This window comes from Apteryx mantelli, chromosome 3 (genome assembly GCF_036417845.1).
Source record: "Apteryx mantelli isolate bAptMan1 chromosome 3, bAptMan1.hap1, whole genome shotgun sequence".
In the NCBI taxonomy this organism is placed as follows: domain Eukaryota; kingdom Metazoa; phylum Chordata; class Aves; order Apterygiformes; family Apterygidae; genus Apteryx; species Apteryx mantelli.
The window spans coordinates 46,370,351-46,395,833 of NC_089980.1; the positions used below are offsets into that span (position 1 = coordinate 46,370,351).

A 25,483-nucleotide genomic window follows, 5' to 3' on the forward strand; every position below is an offset into this window, starting at 1 on the left:
AGATGCAGAACTGGAAAGGTTTCAGAGAAAGATAGTAAAGGCAATTAAGGGCTGAGGAAAAATGTATGGAGAGAGACTTCAATAAAATGAGATGCAATGGGATGCAATAAAGTAATGTGATAGTGAGCTTCTCTTACTTCTCTCAAACTAACTAAAAGTTATTTCAACTCAACGTATAAAAGGAAATATTTTTTTTAAATGTGCCATAACGCCCATTGGCAATACACTTCTTTGGGAAGTTGCTGAAGTTAAGACTATGAAGGTATTGAAAAAGATTAGGAAATGAACAGCAAGAATATTTGGAGCTGTACCTTTGCTGTAACATTAGCATTGTCACTCTTGGTAAGGTATATATGAGAGTACTGACAGGCTAGTCCCTTGTATTACCATTTGTATTTAGCAGAGAGAAAGGGGAAAGTGGTATGAAAACTTAACTGGGTGTATCTGGGTGTATCTATGCATCACTAACCTCCATGTCCAGAAATGGAGCTGTATGGTATGTGGTTACTGTAACTGTCTTGTATCACTTGGAATACAAAACAGTAACAGCTAGGCAGGAAAAAGATAGTGCTTCAGTAATACTAGTAATGTGACAAACATCTTTGAGAAGCAACTTGTTTGACTTACTAACCCTAGTAATAATTTCTAGAAAATTAAGTGGTGTCGAACAAACATGTGGCAAAGTAGCAAAGCCAGGGTTATGTGCGGCATAAAGAGTAAATTTCCCCACACCTGCAGGAGCAGAAGAGCTGGTTTTGTGCGGGCGAGGCCCGCGGGGACTTCTACTCCCATTTCGTCCTTGGCCGCCAAGCCCGGGTTTGGCGGAGCTTTGCAACAACCCCCCGCGGGCGAAATACAGCTGTTCCTGCCTGCCGTGGTGCGGGCAGCTTTTGCCGGGCCGCCGCATCCGCATCCGGCGCTGTCGGCGCCCCCCCCCCCCCGTTTCGGTTTCGGTTCCGGCCGAGAGCCGGCGGCGCTCCGGTAAACGAAACTGGAGCGGCCGCTGACGTGCGGAGCCTGCGTCGTGGCTCGGCTCGGCTCGGCGTGGCGGGTCGCTCCTCGGGGGTTCTTCCAGCGTGTGCCGGGGCACGGAGGTAGCCGTGGGAAGAGGCGCTTGGAGGGCAGGCGGGGTCTGACATGTCCCGCGGGGGAGGCTCTCTTCACCCGGCTGTAAGGCGGCGCCCGAGCGAGGCGCCCTGCTTGCGCCGGGGCTGCCGGGCGGGCTCGGGGTGCTGGGCTTCAGGCACAGCCGAGCGGCCCTTGCGTTTGGGGGAGAAGCCCCGTCGCTACCTCCCGGAGCCGAGCCAGCTGCTGCCGTTCCTCCCGGGAGCGGGGGCTGCAGCGGGGAAGAGGGACTGCTCGCCACTGGGCTTGGAGGTGGCAAGGGCCGCGGGGGACGAGGCGCCCGGGGGTGAGCTCAGAGAGTCGTCGTGGCCTGTGGAGGGATTTGAATCGGGGTTTCCAGTGCTCAGAGAGCCTGAAAATACACGGGAGTTTCCAGGCCCCTGGGGAGTGCGTGGGATTATAGCCCATTGGGTACTCTGTTGGGTACTCTTCCTTTTACTGTGCATTGGAATGGTAATCCTAACCGGGCATGTGTTGGGAAACAGAAGTATCCTTTCTGGGTGCCGTTACAAGTTGCCCGTTAGAAAAAGATCAGCTCAAAGTGGCCAAACTGTACGTGCACTTCTGTAATCCAGAGGAAATTTTCAATGGAATAGTTCAGCAGGCAAATTAATTGTAGGCAGTCAAAAGTTTGGAAATGCTCTTCCTTGCTGCAATTGCTGGTATTTTCACGTTGTTAGCTGCTTCTTCCCTCCCTCTCTCCCCAAGTTTCCGTTTAAAAAATCCTGCTGTTAAATTGATTTACTTTTTGCTTTTTAGTGTAGTTCTTTATTTTTTCTTCTGCTTATCTATTTGAGTTGTTATCGTTGCCATGGATTTATTTTCTGTATGTGTCACTGGGGCCTGACAATCATCACATTTTGAAAGGATATGTTAAAATGCCTCTCTGCCCCACTCTGAAAGAACTCATTTTAATTCTGTCAGGCGAAGCTTTACTGATTTTTTTTTCCTCCTGATTCAGTCAGTGATCAGCTTTTTCTTGCCACATCTTTCCTAATCACTAAAATCCCCATTTCACTTTTGAAATGTGTTGTTCTAGTTAAAAACAATAGGTCTTGAAAAACAGTTGCAAATCAACTGCTTGGGTTAGAAAGCTACCGTGAACTTAATCCTAGTGGTACCAGTTTTATATTTTATGTCACAATACTTGTCTGTCAGAATTAAGGGCTGTCTCTTCACTGTGCATGGAGACGTAGTCATGTCCTTGCATATTGCTTTACAGAACCTTTTTTTCTCTCAGAGATTGTGCCAAAATGGAACGAGACTGCATGGCCAAGATCAACAATTATTGTCAAAAGAATAATTTTACATTGCTTTATAGTGATGTCCAGATGACTGGCCCTTCTCATGATCCTGTGTAAGTTCAGAATGCATGTCAATGAACTCTGGGAATCTTAATTCAATGTACAAAGCAGCTAAAGCTTGCAATCAGTGTCTTTTTAGGACCTGTGAAAAGTAAAAGCTAATTTTCTGAAAGTGTATGTGCGGTAGGAGAGCTGATTGAAACTTGTGTAAAATCTTACATTTTAGCCTTACATACAGATTGTTGGGGGAGGGTCATGTGAATTTAAGGAGAAAACTTATTTCAGAGTTAATGGCTGTTTACCAAGGGCAACAGCAATGCACATTTTACTGGTAGCTATATTGTAAGTATGTTACGTATATGTCATGGAGAATCTCAGGAGGTCGGGGATTATGGCAAGTATTTCAGTTTATGATGAATGCTAAATTAAGCGCTTTGTTTATTATTTAGTTTTACAAGGGTGTTTACAGGAATTATTTTTTATTTCTGTTAATTCCTAAGCATTTGCATAAGGGTTGGGTATGTTAAGTGTAGTTAATTTTTGAACGTCTGTTACAAGAGAAGGGTCTTTTTTGTTAAACTGCTTTGCTTTTATTTTTAAAGATAGTTACAGGTGATGGAATATGTATTATTTTTAACATCAATAGGGTTTTTTTTGCTGTTTTCGCCTTGCCAGAGGTCATAGATACCCAAGATCTATGATATGTTTCTTTCTGTTTGTTTGCTAGTTTGCATGAAGACAAACCTCATGCTGATAATCAGGATGTTTCTTTTAAACTACAGTCTTCCACATTGCCAGCTAGCACTGTCCATGCTGAGCTATTATTAGACCTAAGCATAACCCCAGAGTAAATTAGTATGCATTAGCTGTATCTCAGATTTTGATCAGTTATCTTACTTTTTCCATACAGCTCATGTAATTCAAGAAAGTAACCCTTATCACAGTAATTGCCACTGCTATAGTCGCACAGCTGCATGTTCATAGGTGACTCAAAGGTGATGGCTGGGACTAATAGAACTTAAACATGTTTCAGACTTACCCATTTATCTCATTTATTGCATTTTTTCATTTTCTGTGTGTTCCACTACATTCACAACCACAATTTAGCCAACTGTCTTCTATTTGTAGGTCATGTGCAGTGGGATAGTGGTATCTAGGAAAATCCTGGATAACTTGGCTATTCTGAGGAGTATGGTGTGCAGTGCCTGGCTACAATGAGTCAGTGCTGTAGACCCCCTTGGGTGTCCCTGTGGTGCCTCAGTGCTCTGACTACTAGCGGGGCGGCTTGGCCATTGCTGATCCAAGCTGGCTCCCTAACCCTTCTGTGCTGTGTCCCACCTCACAAGCCCTCCTGGAGCTGTCTGGGACATGACGCAGAGATACCTGCTGCCAGCTCCTCCCATCCTTCCCTGGCTTTGGTGCTGTAGCAGCTGCTGCTATGATGTCTGGCAGGGATGGTGCTGAACACAGCCTAAGAAGCTTGAGAGCACAGGCTGGCTCTGTCTTGAGCTGCTCCAATGACTTTGCACTGCACCGCCAGCTTTCCTGGCCTGGGTACATAGCATGTGGACAGCCAGGCCAGCCATGTCGAGTCTGGGCAGGGCTTATGAACTTGGGGTCCATGGTGGGTAAATGTGGCTGTACTGCTTTTGGGACCAACTCGTGTAACACTCCCTCAGATTTAAATCTAAGGGATGAATAGTCCTCAAGTCAGATAATTAGCTCATGGTCATTGAGACTCGGACTACAGATTTCCTCAGAACACTTGAATAAAATGGTGAATTTTGGATGCGAAGTTGTAGAATGTGCATAGTATTCAGCACTTATGTATAGGTTGGCTAACAAGCCCTTTCTGGAAGAATGATCTTTCTTTTAAGCTTTTTTTATGCTCTTTTTCATATGTAGAGTATGTGGCACAGTGTGGTGTGCCTTGTCCCACTCTTTCCATCCTTAAGAGCTCTCATAAAGGCTCGCTTATGTGATGACTGCAAGCACTATTCTGCATCATGTTCCTTTTTTCACCCTAACGTTTCATTAAAGGAGAGTGAAGCTGGAGAGCGCAGTTTCATTAGAGAATAAAGTAGGGATAATGAAAATAAGTCAATTCCTGAAATCATTCCACTCTTCATGAGACAAATTCTCCCACAGAGAGACTCATGCTGTTCTACCTAGACTGCTGCTTTGTGTGTAATCTATCTCGTTTACTGTTAGCTTGAATAGCTTTATGCTGTGCTGCAATCTGAAGTGCAGTCATATCCTGAGGCCACAGTGGCACAATCACTTCAATTCCATGGAAGTCTGTGCTGTTGCCAAAAGCAGAAATTGGTCATCCTCCTCTCCTCTATTGATTTGGCTGAAAATCAGCCTTCTTTATTAGGTCACTTTTGAGTTGGACCAGTTTCCTGGTCTGGCTCACTGTGTAGCTGCATGAACAGCAGTACATGAACAGTTGTGCAAGGGAGATGGAGAGGATCAGTGGCTGAGGTGGAGAAGTGGTGGTGTGTGGGGGTGTGTGTGTGTTTTTTTTATGTTTTTTTTTTTTAAGTGGTAGCAGAGGGTTATGCTGAAGTTGAAGTGACTATATAATTCCATCCTGAATATCTCATATATGTCTTTTATTCTTTTTTTGAGAACTGGTAGAAAGGGACTGCCTTTAAATTTTTGTCACATGAAGCATCAAACACATTTTTTGCACCTACTAAATATTGTATGTAGCAGTATATCAAAGGTGTGTATAATGGCACTTCTGTATCCATGAAACCTAAGCTAGCTAATCCTTTCCCTCCATATAGCTTTGCAGTGCTGAGAAACATCCTGGTGTTAGGACTTCACAGGCCTGCCTTTAATAATGGTGACTTGATGCACTCCTTAGTGATTTCACTTTTAAAATCAGTTCAGCATTTAGAAATATTGTTAGAACCAACAAAGAATATGGATTTGTGATTAGGGAGGAAGCATAATTTTTTAAAACTATTTCTTCTAAATAATTATGATAATCAGGAGTTGGATATATCAAAGTACATGAATGCTCAAATACCTCCATGGTTAATCTATAGTATTTTGCAGATTTTTTTTAAAAAAAAAGAAAGTTGAATCCAAACAAAATTGTATAGGACAAAATGTAACAAAGTTTTCTTCATTGCAGATTTACAGTTGTGGTTAAAATAGATGATGAAGAATATGGTACAGGCACTGGTAAAACTAAGAAAGAAGCAAGAGCAGCAGCAGCAAAAATATCATGGGAAATGATAGGAAAAAAGGTGAGTAAACTCTAGGATTTTTTATTAGTAAAGGTTGAAGGTGAATTGCTAAAAGTAGAAAGAATAAAATATTGTTTTTTTTTAATTTGGAAGAGGTTCTGATTATTTAATTTAAATTGTCTTTGCTCTTTGTTATTCAGTGCTTTTCTACTTTTTTCCACTGAAGTATTTTCCTTGTCATTCTACTAATAGATTGTGTGTAGTATTAAGAGTATTTCCTCCTCTTATGTCTAGGAAGAGGAGGAAATTAATTTGCCTTTCTTAAGCTGCCTTGGTGTGTCCAGAGTGTACGGTGTTGTGGGGGGGGTTTTTTGTGTCTTGACAGTTGTTTGATGATGTAATACAATGTCTTCAAAACATTTGTAGGACGTTATTCAGTATGTCTGTTGCCGCTTTGCTCATAAAATTGCATAATCTCACCTAATACTCTGTTCATCTTTGTTTCCTTGTCATTATATTCCTGATGATATAGCTGATTCTGTGCTTTTTATCCTTGATAAAGGATTGATTTTAGGTTTGAATTTTGTTCCCTTAATTTTTTGCCATGTGTTTTGTAGTAACCATTCTTTATTTTTCTTTCTGACTCTGAATGCTTCCTAGTACCTTTTAACTGAAATCTTTTCTTGTCTGTTACCATTTGCTTTTTACCATGACACCATCATTATTTAAAAACAATTGCTGCATGTTTGCTAATGTATTATTAATGGTGGCAAATTGGGAGACAGCTGTGAAAGGAGCCCTGTTTGTCCTCTCATATATGCACCTGAGCATTTGCAGCCTTTGCTCATAGCAGCATCAGCAGCTTCCTGCTGCCACCCCTCTTCTTGGTTCTGAATCAGGCTGGGAGCAAATTCAAGAGACAGAATTCACTTGTTTGTGAGATATCTCACTGCTCATTCCTTGCCTTTTCTTAAAAGAGGGTGTGAGACATGGTGATGGGTTGTAAAATACATTGGTCCAGTATTTGGAAAATTTGGCTTAAGTTTCTTTGGAAATTCAAAATGTAATAGTTTTAGGTTGGGGTAGCTGTCTTCTGCCTTAAAAGACTCTATTAATGCACATTTGGAATATTTAAAAATATTTTGAAATGCTCACAAACCTTGCAACTATACTAGTTCTCTCATACACTGTTCTTCTTAAACCATTTATTAATCTTAAGTTTTTAAGTTACCTATTTTGCCTGTTTTGTAGCAAAGTAGATCTTCAAATGTGCAAAATCAAGAATTAATGACATCTCCAGTAACCTTATTACGTATGCCAACAGCAGAAGTGCTACCTGCATTCAACTATGTCAACTGGCTGAATATATTTTCACAACAGAAAATGCAAGTAGTTGGTTATAATACAAAAGCATATGCTGGAGATGACCACATTCCCAAGTAAGATGTACTTAGAGATATTTGCTTTTACGTCTCCTCTGTGTTTGCTGATAATACTGTTAGTTACCATGAATAGTGTCATCTGAGTCTTTTGGAAGTACGGTCAAGATTTGGAGATAGGCTGGAAAGAATCCAGTGGAGGACCACTAAGGTGTTTAGGGATTTGGAGCACGAGACATATGAGGAGAGACTAAAGTTCTGATCAGTTCAGAAAGCTATTACATGCTATTAGTGGAGTCATGGAAGAAAAATCAGCCAGGGCAGAAACAGGAGGTGGAGAAAGCAATTCTGACTCAGGATGTCTTTAAGTTGAGATTGCTGGAGATGACTATATACAGAGAAGTACTGTTATATGTTTGCCCAGTTCTCTCTCTCTGTCTGTCTCTCTGCTCCTCTTGCTCCCTCCCCCCGAAGCATCCACAGTGGGTCACTGTCCCAGGATATCAGACTAGATTGACTTCTGGTCCTGTGCCGGATATTCTTTTTTTGCTACGTGTTTCTCTTACAGTGTGTAAAGAATGCTGGGAATAGTTATGTTTTGGGGAATTTTTTTGATAGATGGGAGAACATTGAAGGAATAGGTTGAAGCACAAACAATACCTGTCAAAGAAATAGAGGGGTTTGTATTAGGGGTAACTACTTCTTGGATCTGATCTCAAAGAAAATAAAAGAGTATGTTCTAGTCTCTGCTTTTGAAACCTCAGCCAGAAGAAAATACACCACTTACAATGATTTTTTAAGTTAAAATGACAGCAGAGTCTGGCTTCCTTCAGCCAGTGCTTCAGTGAGGCAAAACAGAGAGTCACTTCCTCAAGAAAAGATTGGTGGGTTTTTTTTGTTTGTTTTTTTAACTTTATGTGTCAGAATAATTTCCTGCTGCTTAAGTAGGCCAGCCTTCAGCTTTAAATTTTCGATTATCTTGGTTGCTGCTCTGGCACCTTTGTGGACCTCTCAGCATGTAATTCTGAGGAGTGATAAAGAATATATATATATTAGCTCTCTTGACAATAGCTGCTGGCAAACTCCTTAATGTCCTAGGATCATGCTGTGGTGGAAAGTAGAGTGAACCTCTTTGAAAACGTCCCATTTTCTCTTGCTTTTTGCCCTTGGGTTTAATTCAGACACCCTTTTTCCTATGAGGCAAGAAACACTTTTATTTTCATGCTGTTCATGTACATGGCTTTCCTAACGAGGCAGTAGAACTACTGTTTTAATTCCGTTGTTCTCTAAGGATACAGCTGGGTAGAGAGCGAGGTATCAATATAGATTCTGAGTAGGGCTCATACGGTATATATCAAGTCCTGAAGGAACTGAGGAGTGAAGTGATTGAACTGCTGCCAGTTTTTGAAGTCTGCTTCAAATCAGCTACTGTAGTGGACTACTCTACCATACTTAAATCCAGTCACGGTTTTAACGTCGAGGAAGTTGGAGATAAATATATTGCAGGGAATAAAAGATACTAATAGGGTCTCTAATCCCTACACACATCATGTGGGCCAAACAAGCATGTTTTGGGTCTCTTGTCAGGGAACTAGTTGTTCAGTCATTTATTTCCACTGTGATTATGTCCTGCAATATATGAAGTTAATACATTTTTATATGAATTTTGAGAATCAGAGCCATATATTAATGCCATCGTTCTGTGTTTTTTTTTTTCGTCCCTGTGAAAATGACCATGCCTTAGTAGTATTCTTGAATAATAAATGTTCAGGAATTCATTCTAGGGAAGAAGCACTTTATCAAATGCTTCTTAATTGGTACTTGTGTCCCTTTAAGGATCAGCTTGGTTAATAAAGTTATTTACAAAACATATTAAATAACAGCCATAATAAAAACCTTAATTCTCTTTATTTTATCAAGATTTCTTGATACTGACCTTCACATACTGAAAATTCACCAGAAACATATCATTCTTTAAGCTACACCTTAATCAGCTTGCTCTGAGAGGAGGGTTTTTTAAAAATAACAGAATCCTGTAGGCAAAACTATTAAAATTTTAAACTAAAAAGCACTGGATTACATTGCATATAATGGCACTTTACATTTCAGTTCAAAATTTGCAGAGAGTCTGTGGTTGTGGGTGCCTACCAGATGAGGCTTTGAGGAGTTCAACCCTCAAAAAATGTTAAATACATTATTCTGAAAGCATGCCAAATTAGGTATCTACCATTACTAATTATATTAAATGAATATTGAAAATATTTTCTTGAAGATGTATATTTTAGGCTTCCTTTCTATAATGTTGGTTGACTGTACTGTTTTTTAATTAAAGCTTGTCATTACAGGGTGTAAGGAGACTTTATTCTCTGTTATATTTTACAGGTTTTTGGTTACTTGTACAGTTAGTGGTCATGTTTATGGAAAGGGCACTGGAATTTCTGAAGCTGCTGCTCAACAAGCTGCTGCAAAACAAGCATATGAGAAGTTAAATGAGCAAGGAGATCTAATAGTATGTACTACATTTAGCCTAAGAGAGAAGTTTAATTTTTGTATCCTTAATCTTTGAAACAGATTTCCTTATTTGGCTTAAAAACATATTCCATGGATTACTTTTAGGAAAGAAACGGTCCAGATTTTGGAGGGTTTGTTGGGCTACAGCATTCTGTTGGTGAAACTTGTTGTGTTTTTATGTCCGGTTGCTGGGTTAAAAAACCTCATAACTGCTATCTCTAACTGTGTGTTTCAGAACATGGTCTGATATGTTATAATACAAAGATGCAGGTATATTAAAAATTTCTGTATTCTCTCTACTGATTGTCTCTTCGAAGTGCTGTCAAGCTGACTGCTATGAATGTAAATCTCTTATTGCCTTCCACTGGGTCTAAAATCTTCTGTGAAGTATGAGAAAGGCAGAATCAGGAGTGAGAATCAAAAGAACTGTCTTTTTAGGGTTACAAGGAAAGATCCTATTGAAGCAATCTCTAACACCATCTGCTAGAGAGCAGAGTTGTTGTCTTCATGACAGCCATCATTATTTCCATACATGCACAAAAGTATCAGAATTCTAAAATCCCAAACCACTTCTGAAATACACAGAATAGTACATATGAACTAACTTATATGGCATGTAATTTGAAGTTTTGTAGTGGAGGAAGGCAGTAAGGCAGGTAAGGAAAGAAATCTTTTCCATTTTAAATACTTGACAGCTTTCTGTGGATTTTTTCATTTTTAAGTTACCCACTTAATTAGAATGGTCTATTATAACTCTAGAATCCTTCCTTAATATTGTAATGTATTGTGAGCTGAAGGATTTTTATTATAGTCTGAAACTTACTACCTCAAGCAGAAGCTCTGTCTTAATTATTCTAAATGCAGAGTGGTAGTTTCTTGTTTACTTGTTTTTAATTTTTATGCTAAGTTTATTCATTCTCAGTGGTGTCTGTTTGACAATCAAAATGTAACTAAATGTATGTAATCAGCAAAAAGCAGTAAAGGCCCAGTGTATTCCTGAGCCCCAAAAAGAAGGGAGAAGAAAGGTTTCTGTTTGTTGTTTTTTACTGAAACATAAACTCTAAATTTGTTGACTTTTCATCAGGTTAAGGTCTGTTACAATTGTAGGGTTTGCTTTTAATGTTACATTTAAGTTCTTATGACATGGGGGGAAAGAAGGAGGGGATTCTACTAAGCATTTAGGATTAATTAGGCCCTGAGTTAGCAATACAGATTTTAAGGGTTATCGCACTGAAGGCATTTAATATATATATATTTTTAACAGACTTATAGTTAGATTTGCTGTTGTCCTGATTACATATACCAAAACCTACGTATGTCTCGTTTTTCACATGGACAAGTGCATGTTCCACTAACAATGGAAACATTTGCTTTTGGTAACCCTCTATTGTCTTAATTCTTAATAGATCTCAGATTCTGCTTCTGCAGATGTCAGTATAAGCTGGATGCGAGTGGAAAAATGCTGCCTGTGAAAGGGCCTTGTTTTTCACTACTATGGGTGGAAGTTGGGCAGATGCTTCTCCTATGCATTGCTTCAGCTGGTAACAACTTCCACTTAGAACCTCATAATCTTCCCTCCTCCCTTTTAGAATGGCACCTTTTGCACTAGGGATTTTCTAAGTGATTTTGTTAAGCATTTTTAGTTTAGTTTTTTTTTTTTTTTTTTCAGGGGGGAAGGGAAACATCTAACATCAGTTCCACAGCTAGCAAATCTAGTAATTCCTTTGGAATGTCAAATCTGTCTGCCTCAGAGTAAGTTGGATTCACTGATAGTGTGATATTAACAAAATGTATTTACTAATTTTAGATGATCATGTGATCTAGTTCTAAATAAAATCGCTCATAGTTTCTTTATTGCAGTGTAAGGATGTTCGAGTTTGTAATTCTTTGACTTCAGAAGAAAATTCATTATAATTGTGCAAGTCTATTTGACCCGAGTCCTTACAATTTAGCTTATAATAGTGTTAGAGCTTTCTGATATATTTATAGCTTGGCACAAATAATTCTTTCAGAAACACTTCTATTGGGACATAAACAAAATAATGAAATAATGCTACTCCATTCAGTAGCGTTATTTCATTCCATTTCTAACACTCGTTTTCCTATTGTGGCACTCTTGTGAACTTGGTATAATTCAATTTCAGTACTTTTCTGTGCTCTACATTCTGATTTCTTCTGTATTTTTTTTTCCCTTTCATTCTTCATAAATCTTCATTCCCACTGAAGGGAAAACTTGCTTACCGAGGGAAAATGAATGTGCCTAATGTTTCATTTGTGGTTTGGGAACCATAGATAAGACCTTTTGTGCCTAACAGTTAATTTGACAGTGGTGCTACTACTATTTCTTTTATCTTCCTTGTGCCGTTGTAAAGCAAGCTGATACATAAAATGCCAGAGGTGGCTGTACTGCATTGAAATGAACCTCTGTACTTAACCTTGTTAATTGAAGGATATCATCCTTTTTAGTTTTTATACAAATAGAGGATTTTATTGTAAAATATTGCTGTTTTATTAGCTGTTCGGAATAAAGTTTTGTAGCTTAAATCAATCATGATTATTAATGCTTTTTTATGTTTTACTTCTTAAAAATTGTACCCTGTTTAATGCTTCTTTTTTCATAGTAGCAAGCATTGTAATTTTTATTTAGGAATGTGTTACTTACACCTAAAACCAGTCTATTATTTTTCCATGATAGTGGTATTTCTTTTGAAGACTCAAGTGCAAGCGTTGTAGAAAAAATAAAAAACATGGTAACAAGTGAAAAGCCTTTACCTTTTCAGGTATAGTATAAAAGTGGTCTTACTCATAATTATATTTTAGACCCTGAATAGAGCAAGCTTCTGGTCAAAGTGTAGCATCAGTTTGCTCCTCTATGCGCTAAAGTTATTGCTAGAAAACATATGTGGATTTTTTTCCCCTGAATATTCTGCACCTTATTGCTGTGAACCATTAGTTGTTTATTTATTTACGGTAGACCCAGTTTATGTACTGTTAACCAAATGGGCTTGTACTCCCAAGAAAGAGGACAGAACTAACCTTGTATTTTCTATGCAAATAGAATGATTTGGAAAGAATGATGATGTCATACATAGAATATGTGAAAAAATTAAACTAAGATACAACATCAGTCTTATTACTTTGTATAAGGTATGTTCATATTTATAGACAATTGCTAGATACAGTTTCAGGCACATTTTAAACTAATTTTTTATAGTGAAAATATTCAATATATCTTAGTTGTGTTTGTTTCTCTTTTTTGTGTAGAGAAATGCTCAAAGTTCCGCTCTGAAGCCCAAAAGGTATGTGTTTATTTCTAGATAGCTATTTTCCATAAATGATCTTGCAAACCTCTTTAGTGTTTTCTGTACTTAACATAGAAATATTGCTAATAGCAAGTATGTTTCTTTTCTCTTGTCACATACTATAGAAACAGTTCATTATAAATTTTGCTTTTATCCTTGTTAAAGAAAACTGGCACCTAAATTTGATAAGGCAAGAAACGAGGAAGAAAGTATGTCAGATTCAGATGAAAGTTTGTCAGATTTGGACACAAGTGAAAGTGAGGAGGGTAAAAATGCATGCTCTGTGGATAAAAGGTAAGAAAGAATTTTTGATAAGATTTGTTTGGCAGTTACGGTATGTGGTGGTCTAGATTTCTGTTTGTTTATTTGAAATAGAATGTGGGAAAATACTGCTGTAAAAGTAACTTTCAAAGAAAATTGATACTTGGGTGTTTTGTTTTTTTTAAACATACTCTAGCAACTGATATGCAGTGATATTTGATGCTTACAACCAGAAGTCATTTGTGTGAAGGTATGAAAGTAATTACAATACAGTCTGTCAAGGCAGGTACATATATCGAAATATAACAGGTAAAATGTTCTACTGACATAGTGAAGTGCCATCTGTAACCCTTGTAATAGGAAACTTCCTGGATGCATTGGCTTGTGGCAGCCTTCCATCACCGTCCTTCCTGATTCCTCAAATTGCCTTTGTGACATAGCAAGCTTTTTTATAATCAAATATCTACTATCTGAAATATTGGAGAAAGAACATTTTTGTTTCACACATGGAAGGATGGGAAAAGTTCTACCATCCAGAAATCTCCCAATAAATCTGTACTAAAGCACAAAATAGCTTGTGATCAGTTTGATGGCAAGTCTGAAAACCTTTATCTGGATTATAACAAAAAATGAAAAGAAAGGGGCCAGTGTGAATCTGGTATCCTTTTTTGATAAATACAACAGTTAAATGTTGCATTATCTTGCTGATCGATTCTACTGTTCTAAATAACTTTAATACGGAGAATTTTATGAAAGCCCGTTTAAATGGATCACTCTGAGGTTGCCTGAAGAGCATGTAGTGAAGCAGGAGCTATGAACTCTTTGGCCTTAAATGTTGAAGAATATTTTAAGCAAGTGCAAGTATGTGTGTCACAAGCAGTATATTTCTGTAGGAGCTTAATACGACTTTAAACATGGGTCTGTATTTTGTATGTTCAAGAGACAGGTTAGAACATTCTTATGAGTACCCAAATAAAGGAATAGTTTCTTCGTTTTTTGAAGCAATGCAGAGTAATGAATGAAGTGGCTTTATTCTTGTTGCCATATGAAAAAACTAAAACTGTCATGAAGCTTCATTTGCAAATGCCTAAAATTGAAAATTGAAGGGTAAGTAAGTTTTGAGATCCTGTTTGGTGAAAATGTTGATGGGTAGCATGAATAGAAGCACGTTCCTCTTGATACATGAGTTTGAATAGACTGAGAAACAACTTGAGAATTGTCATGTTAGCGGAAAGGACATTCCTCAAGTTGAAAGTTTTAAAAGTCCTTTCAAAGTTACTGTTAAAGATGTTTTGGACTAAATTCTCAGTAACATTTTCATACTGATGCACTTTTATGCAACCACAACTAAGATATGTGGGTGATCTCATTGCTATTTTGCCTGGCATAGAACTAGACTTAAGCCTAGAATCTGGATGTTTCTTATCCATAGGTGATAGTATTACATCTGAGTGCCTATCTCAGTTTCTCTTTGTATAAATTATGAAATATTTACTAGAACTACTAGTTGGAACTCATTCTTTCAGATTTCAGGTGAGAGCTGTAACTGTGGATTATAGGATCATTTTCCCTTGTTTTTTTTTGTTTATTTTATTTTATTTTATTCTTCAGGACTTAGACTTAGACCTAAATAGGTGAGTGATCCTTGTAGAACAGTATTTCAGCAGATGTATTGTACTTTACAAAATCATTCTTGTATCTTCTAAGTTTAATGTTAAAGACACTTAAGTTACTTTTTTTTTTTTTTTAAGATTTCTTACGGATTTTAAAAATATAGTGCCTATTGGTGAAGGTGGTTTTGGGAATGTTTTCAAAGCAACAGCAAGGATTGATGGGAAAACCTATGCAGTCAAACGAGTCCACCTCACAAAGTAAGTACTGTATATCTACTTGTGTTATTTATTTATTTTAGGACGTCAGTTTTTAATAGTTTAATTATTTTGTCTCTTTAATAGTTCTTATAGTATGTAAGCAATTTCCACTATTAATTGACCATTTTTCTGGTTAAACTCTGTTTTCTTTATTTCTAAGTGAAGCTGAAAATAGCATGCAACTCTGCTAATTTTTATATGCTGTGGAATAATTTTAGGTGCAGCTGTACAAAAATGATTTATTAAGTTTTACATTCCATGAACAAAATTTTACAGAGTTTTTAGTAGTTATGGTTATTATATGCTTGAAGAAAACTTGCTGATTTACTTTGCTGAAACTTTGAAAGTAGCAGTGTTACTTTGGCAGGTTGCATTGTCTGAAAATGTCCTTACCGGTAACATATAACATGACTATAAATACAGAAAATGAACAAAAATGAAAGTAATAAATTTTTGTGTATGTAATTGGAACATACTTCATATATAACCTGTGTTGTCATTCTTTGGACACAATGTTACTTGTCCTTTATAAATCCCAACACAGAATCATTATCTTAAATTATTTACAGTATTTTTCTATAACTAGTATCTAGTAGTGTATTTTATCAGCAGCTAAAAAACTAGAATTTCTTTTAATCTGTTCAGCAAATTTCAAGTTGTTCCTTTAAAATCATAATACTTACCTTAAATTTGGAAAAAATTGTCCCTTGTATTGTGTAACTGCCCTTCTTCAAATTTGTGTGTCCTTCACAATTATACATTATTTTAATTTGTATTACAGTCCTGAGAACTATACTAAAAACTATTCTACTGATGCTTCAAATACAGGCTGCTGGTCTGTTGATGGGTTTGACATTACTTTACTAGGCAATATTATGGCAGCCAGTGTAGGGCAAATTTAGTAATAGGTTTTCATGAGTATCTACACTGACTTCTGGGTTTGTAAACAAACTTCACAAAACTGAAAAGAAATGCGTGAGTGTTTGCTACATTGTGTTTTGCTACTCAGTGTAATTATGCATTGGAACTGCTTTTACTTTTGGCTCTTTTGAGTGGGACTTTCATTTCTCATAAGGTTAAAACACTTCAGCACTTGGGATAACTGAGCAGATGATAAGAAAAACACAGTTTCCAATTACAAATTTTAATTTATTAAAAATTTTTTTTTTCAAAATTAATGTAAAACTATCTGTAGATTACAACCACTCCATGATAGCATGTCTTTTATTGAATTTAGAATTTAATTTTCTTAGGGAAATGTCATTTGTTTGAGTTTTTTTTTTTTTTTCTTCTGTGTAGGAATGTAATGCGTGAAGTGAGAGAACTTGCAGGACTTGATCATGAAAATATTGTGCGATATTACTGTAGTTGGAAAGGAAAGTACTATGTAACTTATCCAGACTCAAGGTAATTACAAGGCAACTCTGCAGTATGAAACAGCAGCTCCCAGATTGCAATCACAAGCTTGTTTGCCATAATGAAGTTTGTGTTGTAAAAATGAAGGCTGATGATTCATTATAAATCTTTATACAAACAGAAAGGCGTACACATACTTACTGTTAGAAGAAAAGGCTCAGTACGTGTATCTCCTTCTCTTGGTGAACACTCTGTATTATGCAACTTTATCTCTCTCCTCTCTTAATATAAAGAACTTACTGAATATATGTAGGAGCATAAGAATGCAGAACTGAAAATTTGGGGTTAGAATTAACAGCAGAAATTAAAAAAAAAAAATTTCTAGCAGTTGGCTGCCAAATCCTTAATTGGGAAGTTTTCTGATTTTTAAAAGTACTGGTCATCCAGCAGCTCTCATAAATTTAATTATTTCTCCAAATTAGCATTTTAACCCTGATGTCTGATACAATATTATTTGTGAATACAGAGCTGTTGAGAACAGAAATACAGAATGAAACGTTCTTTCAATTAGAGGTAGTCTTTCAAAAGACTTCTGGCAAGACCATGGTGAGAAGTTTACTGGTAAATTAGGATATTACCTAAGTTTCTACTGTATGTCTTTGTCACTAGCAGTGGATTAATACTTTCAAGTAGGTTATCACACTTATCTAGAACCATAAAATATTAATGGCTTAAAAATTAGGCTTAATATCTGTTCAGTGTGCTCAGAAAAAGAGGAATAAAATGGGGGGGAGTCATTGTCAAAGAAGAACAGTTAATATGGCAGAGTCTCGATATCACTTAGGCATTTTATATTAAACAGTTATTGGATAAAAAATAGAAAAAAATCTTCAAAGCTGAGGTCCCAACCTGGAATTCCACTTACTGCCTTGACCTCAGGGCTACAGAGTAATAAGCCACTTAATATTTGTTCTTTCCATACCTCAGAATGCCTTATTCCAAGGCACTGAGATCACACAATGCAAATAGGAAAAGTGGTACCTCCTCATTGCTCTGCTGTCCTGCCCCTCTCCATCTCTGCCCTCAGCCTATTCTAGGGTCTGATGGTGAGGGAACCCTTCTGGAAAGCATGAGGCTGTCAGATTGGTGAATATATTTAATGCAGGTTTCCAGTTTTCACAGTTGTTGCTCTAACTCACAGACTTATGTAAAAGATGGTTGTCGCACTCCCTTCTCCGAGGGACAAAGGTTAAAGGAATGTGATCAAATGATATTTGAGGGAGTAGAGGAAACATAATGCTGTGTTTGTTGAGCAGAATAGAAAATTGCAGTGGTTCCTAGAGGGCCAGGTGGGAGCCAGGGACTGTGCTGTTTCTTGCTCTGTGGGGCATGCCTTTAGATATGAGGGGAGCAGAATCTGGGCACTCAGAAAATTTTCAGTGCAAATATGGAGGCAGGCAAGAAGTTAAAAATCTTCCAAGGGTAAGTAGGAACTGAGCAGGGATGCTATGGTCTGCAGTTTTACTTATTTAGATCTAGTGCAAATTGATATGACATCTTGTTAAAATCAAGGGACTTGCACACCCTGTTCTGGGAAACTCCCCAAATGATAACAATTAGGGGGGGGAAAAAAAAAAAAAAAGGAGCCGGAGAATCATTGATGCAGTGGCTTGGGAGGAATTGTATTTTGCTAATTTTAATATGGCTATATAATTTGCTTTTGCAGGCAGAGGCCACCTTCTAAACATAAATGTCTTTTTATCCAAATGGAATTATGTGAACAAGGGACATTGGAAAACTGGATTGAAAATAATCGAGAAAAACGAAACTATCAGGAGATGGCACAACACAAATTTTTACAAATAGTGAAAGGAGTAGCATATATTCATTCTAAAGGGTTAATTCATCGAGACCTCAAGGTAAGTAGAACAGGTCATTTTTTAAGTGGAAAAATGTAAGTAGTACTCACTGGAAATTCAGGAAATGTTAAATTGTTTTAGTCTTTGCTTATTCTATGATGTGCCTTAGTAGTGTGCCTCTTCTGATATGACCAGTATTTTTTTTTTTTCAGCAACCAGATTTAATTCTAAAATCAGAAGGTGAACTAAAGGATCTCAGAATACAGTAGTTCAAAAAATCAATCATCCATTAACAAACCTATTGTTACTGGGACATGAGACTGCCTATTGGAAAAAGAAATAGAAACTTACTTCAGTAATAAAATTATATAAAACATTTTTCTTACGATAACAGTGGCTGTCAATCAACCTGCTTACCAATCTTATAAAAAGAAAGGTGGCAAAAGGTTGAGACTGGGAAGTTTGCTCTTGTCTTGGGATAGTCTATTTTAATACATGCTGCGTTTTATAACTACATACTCTAGTTGTTGTTGTTGTATCCTGTACACATATAAATATGTGTATGCTACCTTTTTGGATAGAATTTCTGAGTCTCCAGAGGAAGTGCATAATCTTATAACCTTTATATTGAAATAAAATATTTTTAAAGGACAAAATTGCAAGCCTTTTCAAGGTTTCTAATGCTGGTTCTAATGTTGCTTATAGAGTTTTAAATCAGTCGCTGCACAGGCACTGATACAATTTTTAATTACACATTTACATGCCATATTTTTTACAGAATTAACATTACTCACTTCTTGAGCAACTCATTAGTATGGTGGTGTTTGTAAGAACTAAAAATAGCTGTAGCGAGTCGCACTAAATGTTGATCTAGCATGTTGTCCTCCTCATATAATGGATAATTTTGGATACCTGAAGAACATTATTAGAACTTAGAGATGCTACAGTGCTGCTTGCCTTGATGCCTGTTCCCTCCCCTCAAGACTATCCCTCCAGCAACCTGAGTTTTGTGGAATTCTTGAGCCAGCGGTGGAATCTTCTGCGTTTTGCATTCACTGCGTGGTTCCAGGCCATGTTCATTGCACACTCGTAGAATCTTGTCTTACAGACATGCATGTCATCCTGAACTTTTCTGTGTGGCTTACACCACAATATTGGAGTCAACTACAAATACTCATTCATCTGTTCTCCCCAGATGGCTGGGAAGAAGAGGCCTAATAAATGTCTTCTCTCCCCACACATTACTTCTTGGCTCTTCCTACTCTTCTGGCTTCATATATCCTTGCTCTTTCAGTCCTGCTTTATTTTCATCTCAGCTCAAACTCCTACTTTTCCCTCTTCCTATGAATCTGTTGCCCCAGTCTCTCATCTGCAGAATCTGGCCGTAAGCTACTTTCAAGTTCTATTGCTAACTTGTCTGTCTGCATATGAATTTAGAAACTTCTTTCTCCCCACTTCAATCTGCTGTCCACTCAGATGCTTTGCCAGTTGAGAGCTCCATGTCCCAGAATCCCAGCTGCAGGATAGGTTCAAGCTCTGAGGTGAATGTCTGTTTGTGGCTGGTATGAATGGAGTCTTCAAATAGCATTGCCTTGAAGCACTGTAGGTACTGTGTTAAGTGTGTGGACTTGGTCAAACTTGAACAGAATTAGGTTGGGCATTCTTGACACAATGATCTCTTCCCATAAAACCTTAAATATTTCTTGGCCTTGGGGGCCACTGGAGCTTCTCTGAGTAAAAGATAGTGTGTTTTTCTTTTTTTTGTTTTAATAACATTCAGAAATTTATTTTCTTTACCTTCTTTGGAATGACAGATGGTTTGGAAAACTGCAGCAAAATGTATATGATTCTATTTTTAGTTGCATGTAACTTTATCAAAATTTAAAATGGGAAGTTCAAAGAAACCTTAATACTTAAAAGTGATAGTGAGATGCCTATAGTAAGCCCCAGCTTTGCAACTGATTTAATATGGATAATACTGCTGTGAAACCTAGGTGAAACTATTGATTTGAGTGGAACTCCATGTGAGCCTAAAGGCTCTGCCCAAGTGTGTCAAATCCCAGGACCAGGATCTAAGATTATAAAGCACTTTTGAAAGTGAAATGTTCTATGCAAAATGTATCTATCTGAAGAGAGTTAAAGCATGACCTGAGCTAGTGAAAAATGTTATGGTTACTATGGTGTGTGCTATTTTAAAATTGGTTTGTGTGTTTAAAAAATAAGTTAATTGAATGTTCCTCTGTTCCCCCTCCCCCCCCATTTGTTTCTTAGTACTAATTTCTGTGGAAAAATTACCAAATTTTATGAGAAGCACTTCTGTGGTGCTTATGGTTGACAATAAATCTTAGCCATTTGACAATTTACTTTTTTTCCTCCTCCCCCCCATATAGCCTCAGAATATATTCATATCAAGTGAAGATAAAATAAAAATAGGTGACTTTGGGCTTGTGACTTCCGAGGCATACAACCCTCTGACTGAAAACCGAGGAACAAAATCATACATGGCACCAGAACAGGTAATTGTCCTGCTATATTAGGGTGTCTGTTATTAGACTTGCATTATAAACTCAGTATTGGTTGGGCTCAGCCCTAACATCAGTACTAAACAAAGTTGCCTAAAGTTCCCTGGTGTGATTGTAGACCAGCATAACCTCATTCTGGAGAAAGCAGTCTGCCAGTTTAGTTGGTGTAAATTACAAGGTTTGAAGCTGATGCATAAATAATGCTCTCGCAAAAATAGGATGCCCCCCATGAATTTCAAATTGAATTTAAGTAATTCAGGACTTCTGATAATTGTGGCATTTGCGTCCCTGTATTTTATTTCTTATTTGTACCAGAGAGACATTGTCTTATCACTATAGGTCTGTAGAAGTGTTAATTCCAGTGTATTCAATGTGACACAACAGTAATTATTTAACAGGCCTTTGGCAGAAAGGATTAAGGACTAATTTGAAGATCAAGTAGTAGTTCCAATCCTGTAGCATTTAGGTGAAATTTTCTACTGATTTCAAAACGTTGAAAGTGCTATCAAGCTGGATTTGATGGAAATAAATTGAAATGCATTCTTATGCATTTATGGCTATGTTTTTCTTATTGGAATCTTTGTAGTTTGGAGACAGATATGGAAAGGAAGTAGATATTTATGCACTGGGATTAATTTGGTTTGAAATTCTTTCGGCATTGGCCAGTTGTCATGAGAAACATAAGGTAAGTAATCTTTAAATTAAAAAAAAAGACAAAACCTCACATTAAGTCATTGCTTTGCCTTGCTGCTGGTCTCTCATGCTGCTTAAATGCCAGAAGGAAACTCTTTATCTAGAGTACTGCCTCTGTTTATTTACACTTCCCCCTGTGATTCATTTCTATAAGGCCTGTAAGTCTATAACACTTCAGTTAAAATGCAGCAACTCTGGTAAAGAAATACCGTTTTTATTTTACTTATCTTCTATTGACATACAAACAGATTAAGTCTTAAGTGTGCTTAGCCATGTACTTATATCTATGGGAAAGCTATTCAAACAGCTAAAAAATACTATCATCTGTTTAAAAAAAAAATCTCAAGTTTCTGATAAATCTTTTTATTTGATCAGAGCATTGAAAAGGATTATTTTGCTATTTTTAGAAAACAAATCCTTAAGAAAGACAGAGGAGACATTAGTTTCTGCCATGCTCTCCTCTTTACTGCAGAGTGAAGCAAGAACAAAATTTCCAGCAAGCCAGAACACTTGCAGTTTTCCAAAATGAAAACAAAAGTGATTTGGAGTATGAGGCTTTGTTTCGTTTAATTGAAAAAATGATACTTCAAAAAGAAATCATTAGTACTTAAAAGATACCTTTCAAAAAACTGTTTTTTGTCTTTTTTTGGTAGTTTGCACATCAGTAGTGTAACAGCTTGTATGCGCAAGCCTGTGTATTTGTAGGATGGGGACAAGGATGCTGAGTGTTTTGTCTAAGGATATTATTTTGTAACATACGCGTATCTTACATAATACACAAGATGCGGTGGACCTAGAAGCTCTTTAACCACATCAGCTTGGCCCTTTGCCAGCGTGAGGAAAACCATACCAAAGTGGTTGTTTGACTTTCAGATTCAACTTTGCTCTGTTTGGCTACCTTGTAGTATTTTCTAAGACATCTTGTTCCTCCTCACAGCTTACTATGCAGATGTGTCCCTAGTCCCATAGTGTTTAAAGTTAAAAGAGCAAGATCAATTTTTTAGTCTAGCTTCCTTAAAACAAAGCATGGAAGTCCTGTGGCTGTACGGAAATGGGGAAGTCATGTGGATGGAAAGTCCTAGGATGCTCTTCAGCTGCTCCATCAGCTTAAAATAATAATTTCACTCAGAGCATAATAGAATCTGTTGTTGGCAAGCCCTGCTGAAAGACCATCATGCAAAAGCAAAGTTGGCAATATGAGCTGAGTAACTGGCTCATTTAATGGTCATCAGCAGGTAGGATCAAAAGTCTAAAGGTATTGGTAAAGAAGAGGAAAAAAGCTTGAAGTTCATGGGAGGTGTTGTTTTACTGGACACTGATTATATGGGCTTGCTAAGCCAGGCCAGTAGCATCCAAAAATCTAGCTAATGATTCCGGCCACATAGCTAAGTGTCCAAGAACACGATTCTTTTTCTTCAGACACCCATTACAGTAGTTAACAGCAAAGTGGGTGATGTGGACATCTTTGTTTACCCAGAAAGCCTCATTGTGTAGGGAAAAATAGTTGTTACCCAGAAACAGTTTCTGAAAGCATGTAATTGTAAATACTAAGTATGTTAGTTGCTTTGAGCTCTACCTAGCGCTGTCTGCAGTGACACTGAAATAAAGTGTGTGTGATACAGAACAAGATAAAAGGGAGGAAGCACAGCTACTTGGCTTGCAAATAACAACATCCAAATGTTATCAGATTAGGAAATTTAGTTTTCTCCCATCACTTTTCTATGTGATAAGGTGATATAAAAAACACTACTTTTAAATTAGGGACAGAAAGATAATGGTTATGAAATGGAGAGTTTTGCCAGAATGAGCACATCATTGTAGTTTATGAAGCCTTTCCATTTAAAAAGGGACAATAGTTCATGACAAGAACATAAAACAAAGTACAACCAAATGTAAAACTTCAGACTTTTTACAAGTACTTTCTTTTTGAAGTCCTACCTTTTTCATAATTTATATTTTCCTAACTACTTCAGTAAATTATGTGGGTCAGAATCTGGGATGCAAAATACAATCAGTGAAAACATAGTGAAAGTGTTATATGACTTTCAGGTATGGAAAGATGTTAAAGAAGGTAACTTTCGAGAGAGCTTCACTCAGAAATTTGCAACAGAGGTATAGTATTTTAACCAATTACTTCAGCTGATTTCTTTATTTACTCATAAACAGTAATCTATATTGATTTCTTTTTCTTTAATTTTTTTCTGCAGGCACCCATGATCAAAAAGATGCTTTCAAGAGACCACCAAAGACGACCTTCTGCATCTCAAATACTTCAATTTCTTAAGTCTGTTGATAAAGACAATACACATAAAGCTCATACTCACTGAATGCCATTTTAAAAGACTTTCAGACTTGCTTAGATCCATGTCTTTTGAAACTGATGAAATATTATATCAGAAACAACAGCAAGACTTAAGTCTTCTCCTTGGTGTTTAGTCTTCCTGCCATTTATCATAGGTTGAGGAGCTTATTGACTGAAATAGTCACATCACCATTCACTCCCATCAGCTGCAAATCAGGACATTCCCCCCAATGCACTTCTGCAAACATCTGTGTGTGATTTTATTATTGTTATTTTTTAATCTGGAGCCACAGGTTGTGGATGAGCTGAACTATGTTGTTTAATATGTAAAGGAATCTAGTCCTTGGCTCCTAGAAGATCAGGCTGATGTAGTGCTAACTGATCTGTGACAACTGCCTGTATGCATGCTCTTAACATGTGCTGCATCCATTATGAGTTGAGGTCACCTATTGCTTTCTGTGGAAGTAAGTGCTGTCTTATGGCATGCAAATCAAAATATTTTTATTCGTTCATGGTGATGTTATTACAACTACCAGAATGCTCCCCTTAAGACCACAGGAGGTAATGTGCTGAACTGCAAGGAAAGACTAATTTTGTTTTAAAAAAAAAAAAAAAGCTAGAAATGGGTGTGGGTTATTTTTTAATTAATTAAGGTTCTTTAAGGACTGAACTTTCTTCTCTCTGACCAACTGTCCAACACCTAGCACCTTCAGTGTTCTGGAATTTAAAGATATTTATGCTTTTAAAGCAAGCGTCCAACTTACTTTTCTGAGCAACGTGCTCTAGGTGACACTGCTTGGGCAGGGGGGGCTGGACTCTATGATCTCTACAGGTCGCTTCCAACCTCAACCATTCTGTGATTCTGTGAAGTGTTCCTTGAGAACTTAGTTGTTGAACATCCAGTTTCTAGGAAATCTAGTTTAAAAGAAGATCTGTTCTGAACTTCTGAATACTGAGGGGGTTTTTTTATTTATTTTTTCTGAAAGGAACACCTAGTGTGCTCTAAAATATAGAAACTCTTCCTAGAGTTTTCTCAGTAGTAATCATTTAAAATCCTTTCTCAAGAGAGCACCTTAAATATATGTACTACTAGTTTTTATCCTTATTGTAATACCAAAGCATGTCTAACATGTTCTAAAGTGTTCTGAACACCCATGATGGCTCTTCTCCTCATTCCCACAAGAGATAACAATGCAGTTTGCCTGTTACTCTGTAAGTTACAGGCTTCTGTAACTTACAGAGTTCTGATCTGGCTGAATAGGAAGAATTTGGGAGGGGTAGGGAGCAGGGAGAAAAGAGAGACAAATTAGCCCTTCAGATACTTGTCTGAGCTGTATCTTTTCAAAAAATTCATAGCTGTGGAGCCCACCTAATTTCATAAAAGGCAAATGAGCAGAGATTTCTAAACAGGAAAATAGTAACTATGTGTAAAGCTTAAAATACTGTATGATTTTTTGAAATTAAAAAAAGTGGGTGTTCACTTAAAAGGAATAATAGATATGAATGCATAATCATTTTTATACTCTTAAGGAAATCTACTGCTGATCTTCTGCAAGTGTTTGTCACTAAATAAGCACCTGATGTTCTTTTGTCACATCTTTCTGTAACAAGTAAAGTTTTCTTTTCCTTGTAATGAATGTTTTTTTCTTCACAAATACATACACCACTATTTTGGACTACTTCATATTTCTTTGCACCTAAAGGTCAGGGAGAAACAATACTGTGATACAGATAAAACACCACTTGTTAGACTTCCCTCTCCCTTTCCACCCCCTCAAAACTACTCTTATACTATGAA

General features: G+C 37.1%; 1 protein-coding gene across 2 annotated transcripts; it reads left to right on the forward strand.

Annotated features, from left to right (window-relative positions):
- Positions 1-968: 968 nt before the first annotated feature.
- Positions 969-25,318, forward strand: EIF2AK2 (eukaryotic translation initiation factor 2 alpha kinase 2). 2 transcript variants are annotated; one of them, XM_067293278.1, is made up of 16 exons: positions 969-1,094; positions 2,366-2,482; positions 5,575-5,689; positions 6,881-7,068; positions 9,391-9,517; positions 11,189-11,271; positions 12,215-12,299; positions 12,784-12,818; positions 12,987-13,115; positions 14,834-14,953; positions 16,253-16,360; positions 18,036-18,228; positions 20,559-20,684; positions 21,277-21,375; positions 23,433-23,495; positions 23,591-25,318. In XM_067293278.1, exons 2-16 carry the CDS (start codon positions 2,379-2,381, stop codon positions 23,708-23,710), a joined length of 1,695 nt encoding a protein of 564 aa, XP_067149379.1. In that variant the 5' UTR covers positions 969-1,094; positions 2,366-2,378; the 3' UTR covers positions 23,711-25,318. The 2 variants fall into 2 exon arrangements, with proteins under 2 accessions (XP_067149379.1, XP_067149378.1); XM_067293277.1 differs by lacking the exon at positions 969-1,094 and adding an exon at positions 1,387-1,411.
- Positions 25,319-25,483: the final 165 nt, after the last annotated feature.

Coding starts and splice junctions, on each gene's coding strand:
- EIF2AK2 (XM_067293278.1), top strand. CDS start 2,379: ATGGAACGAGACTGCATGGCCAAGATCAACAATTATTGTCAAAAGAAT. Junction 16,361..18,035: donor GTAACTTATCCAGACTCAAG/GTAATTACAAGG, acceptor TTGCTTTTGCAG/GCAGAGGCCACCTTCTAAAC. Junction 18,229..20,558: donor TAATTCATCGAGACCTCAAG/GTAAGTAGAACA, acceptor CCCCCCATATAG/CCTCAGAATATATTCATATC.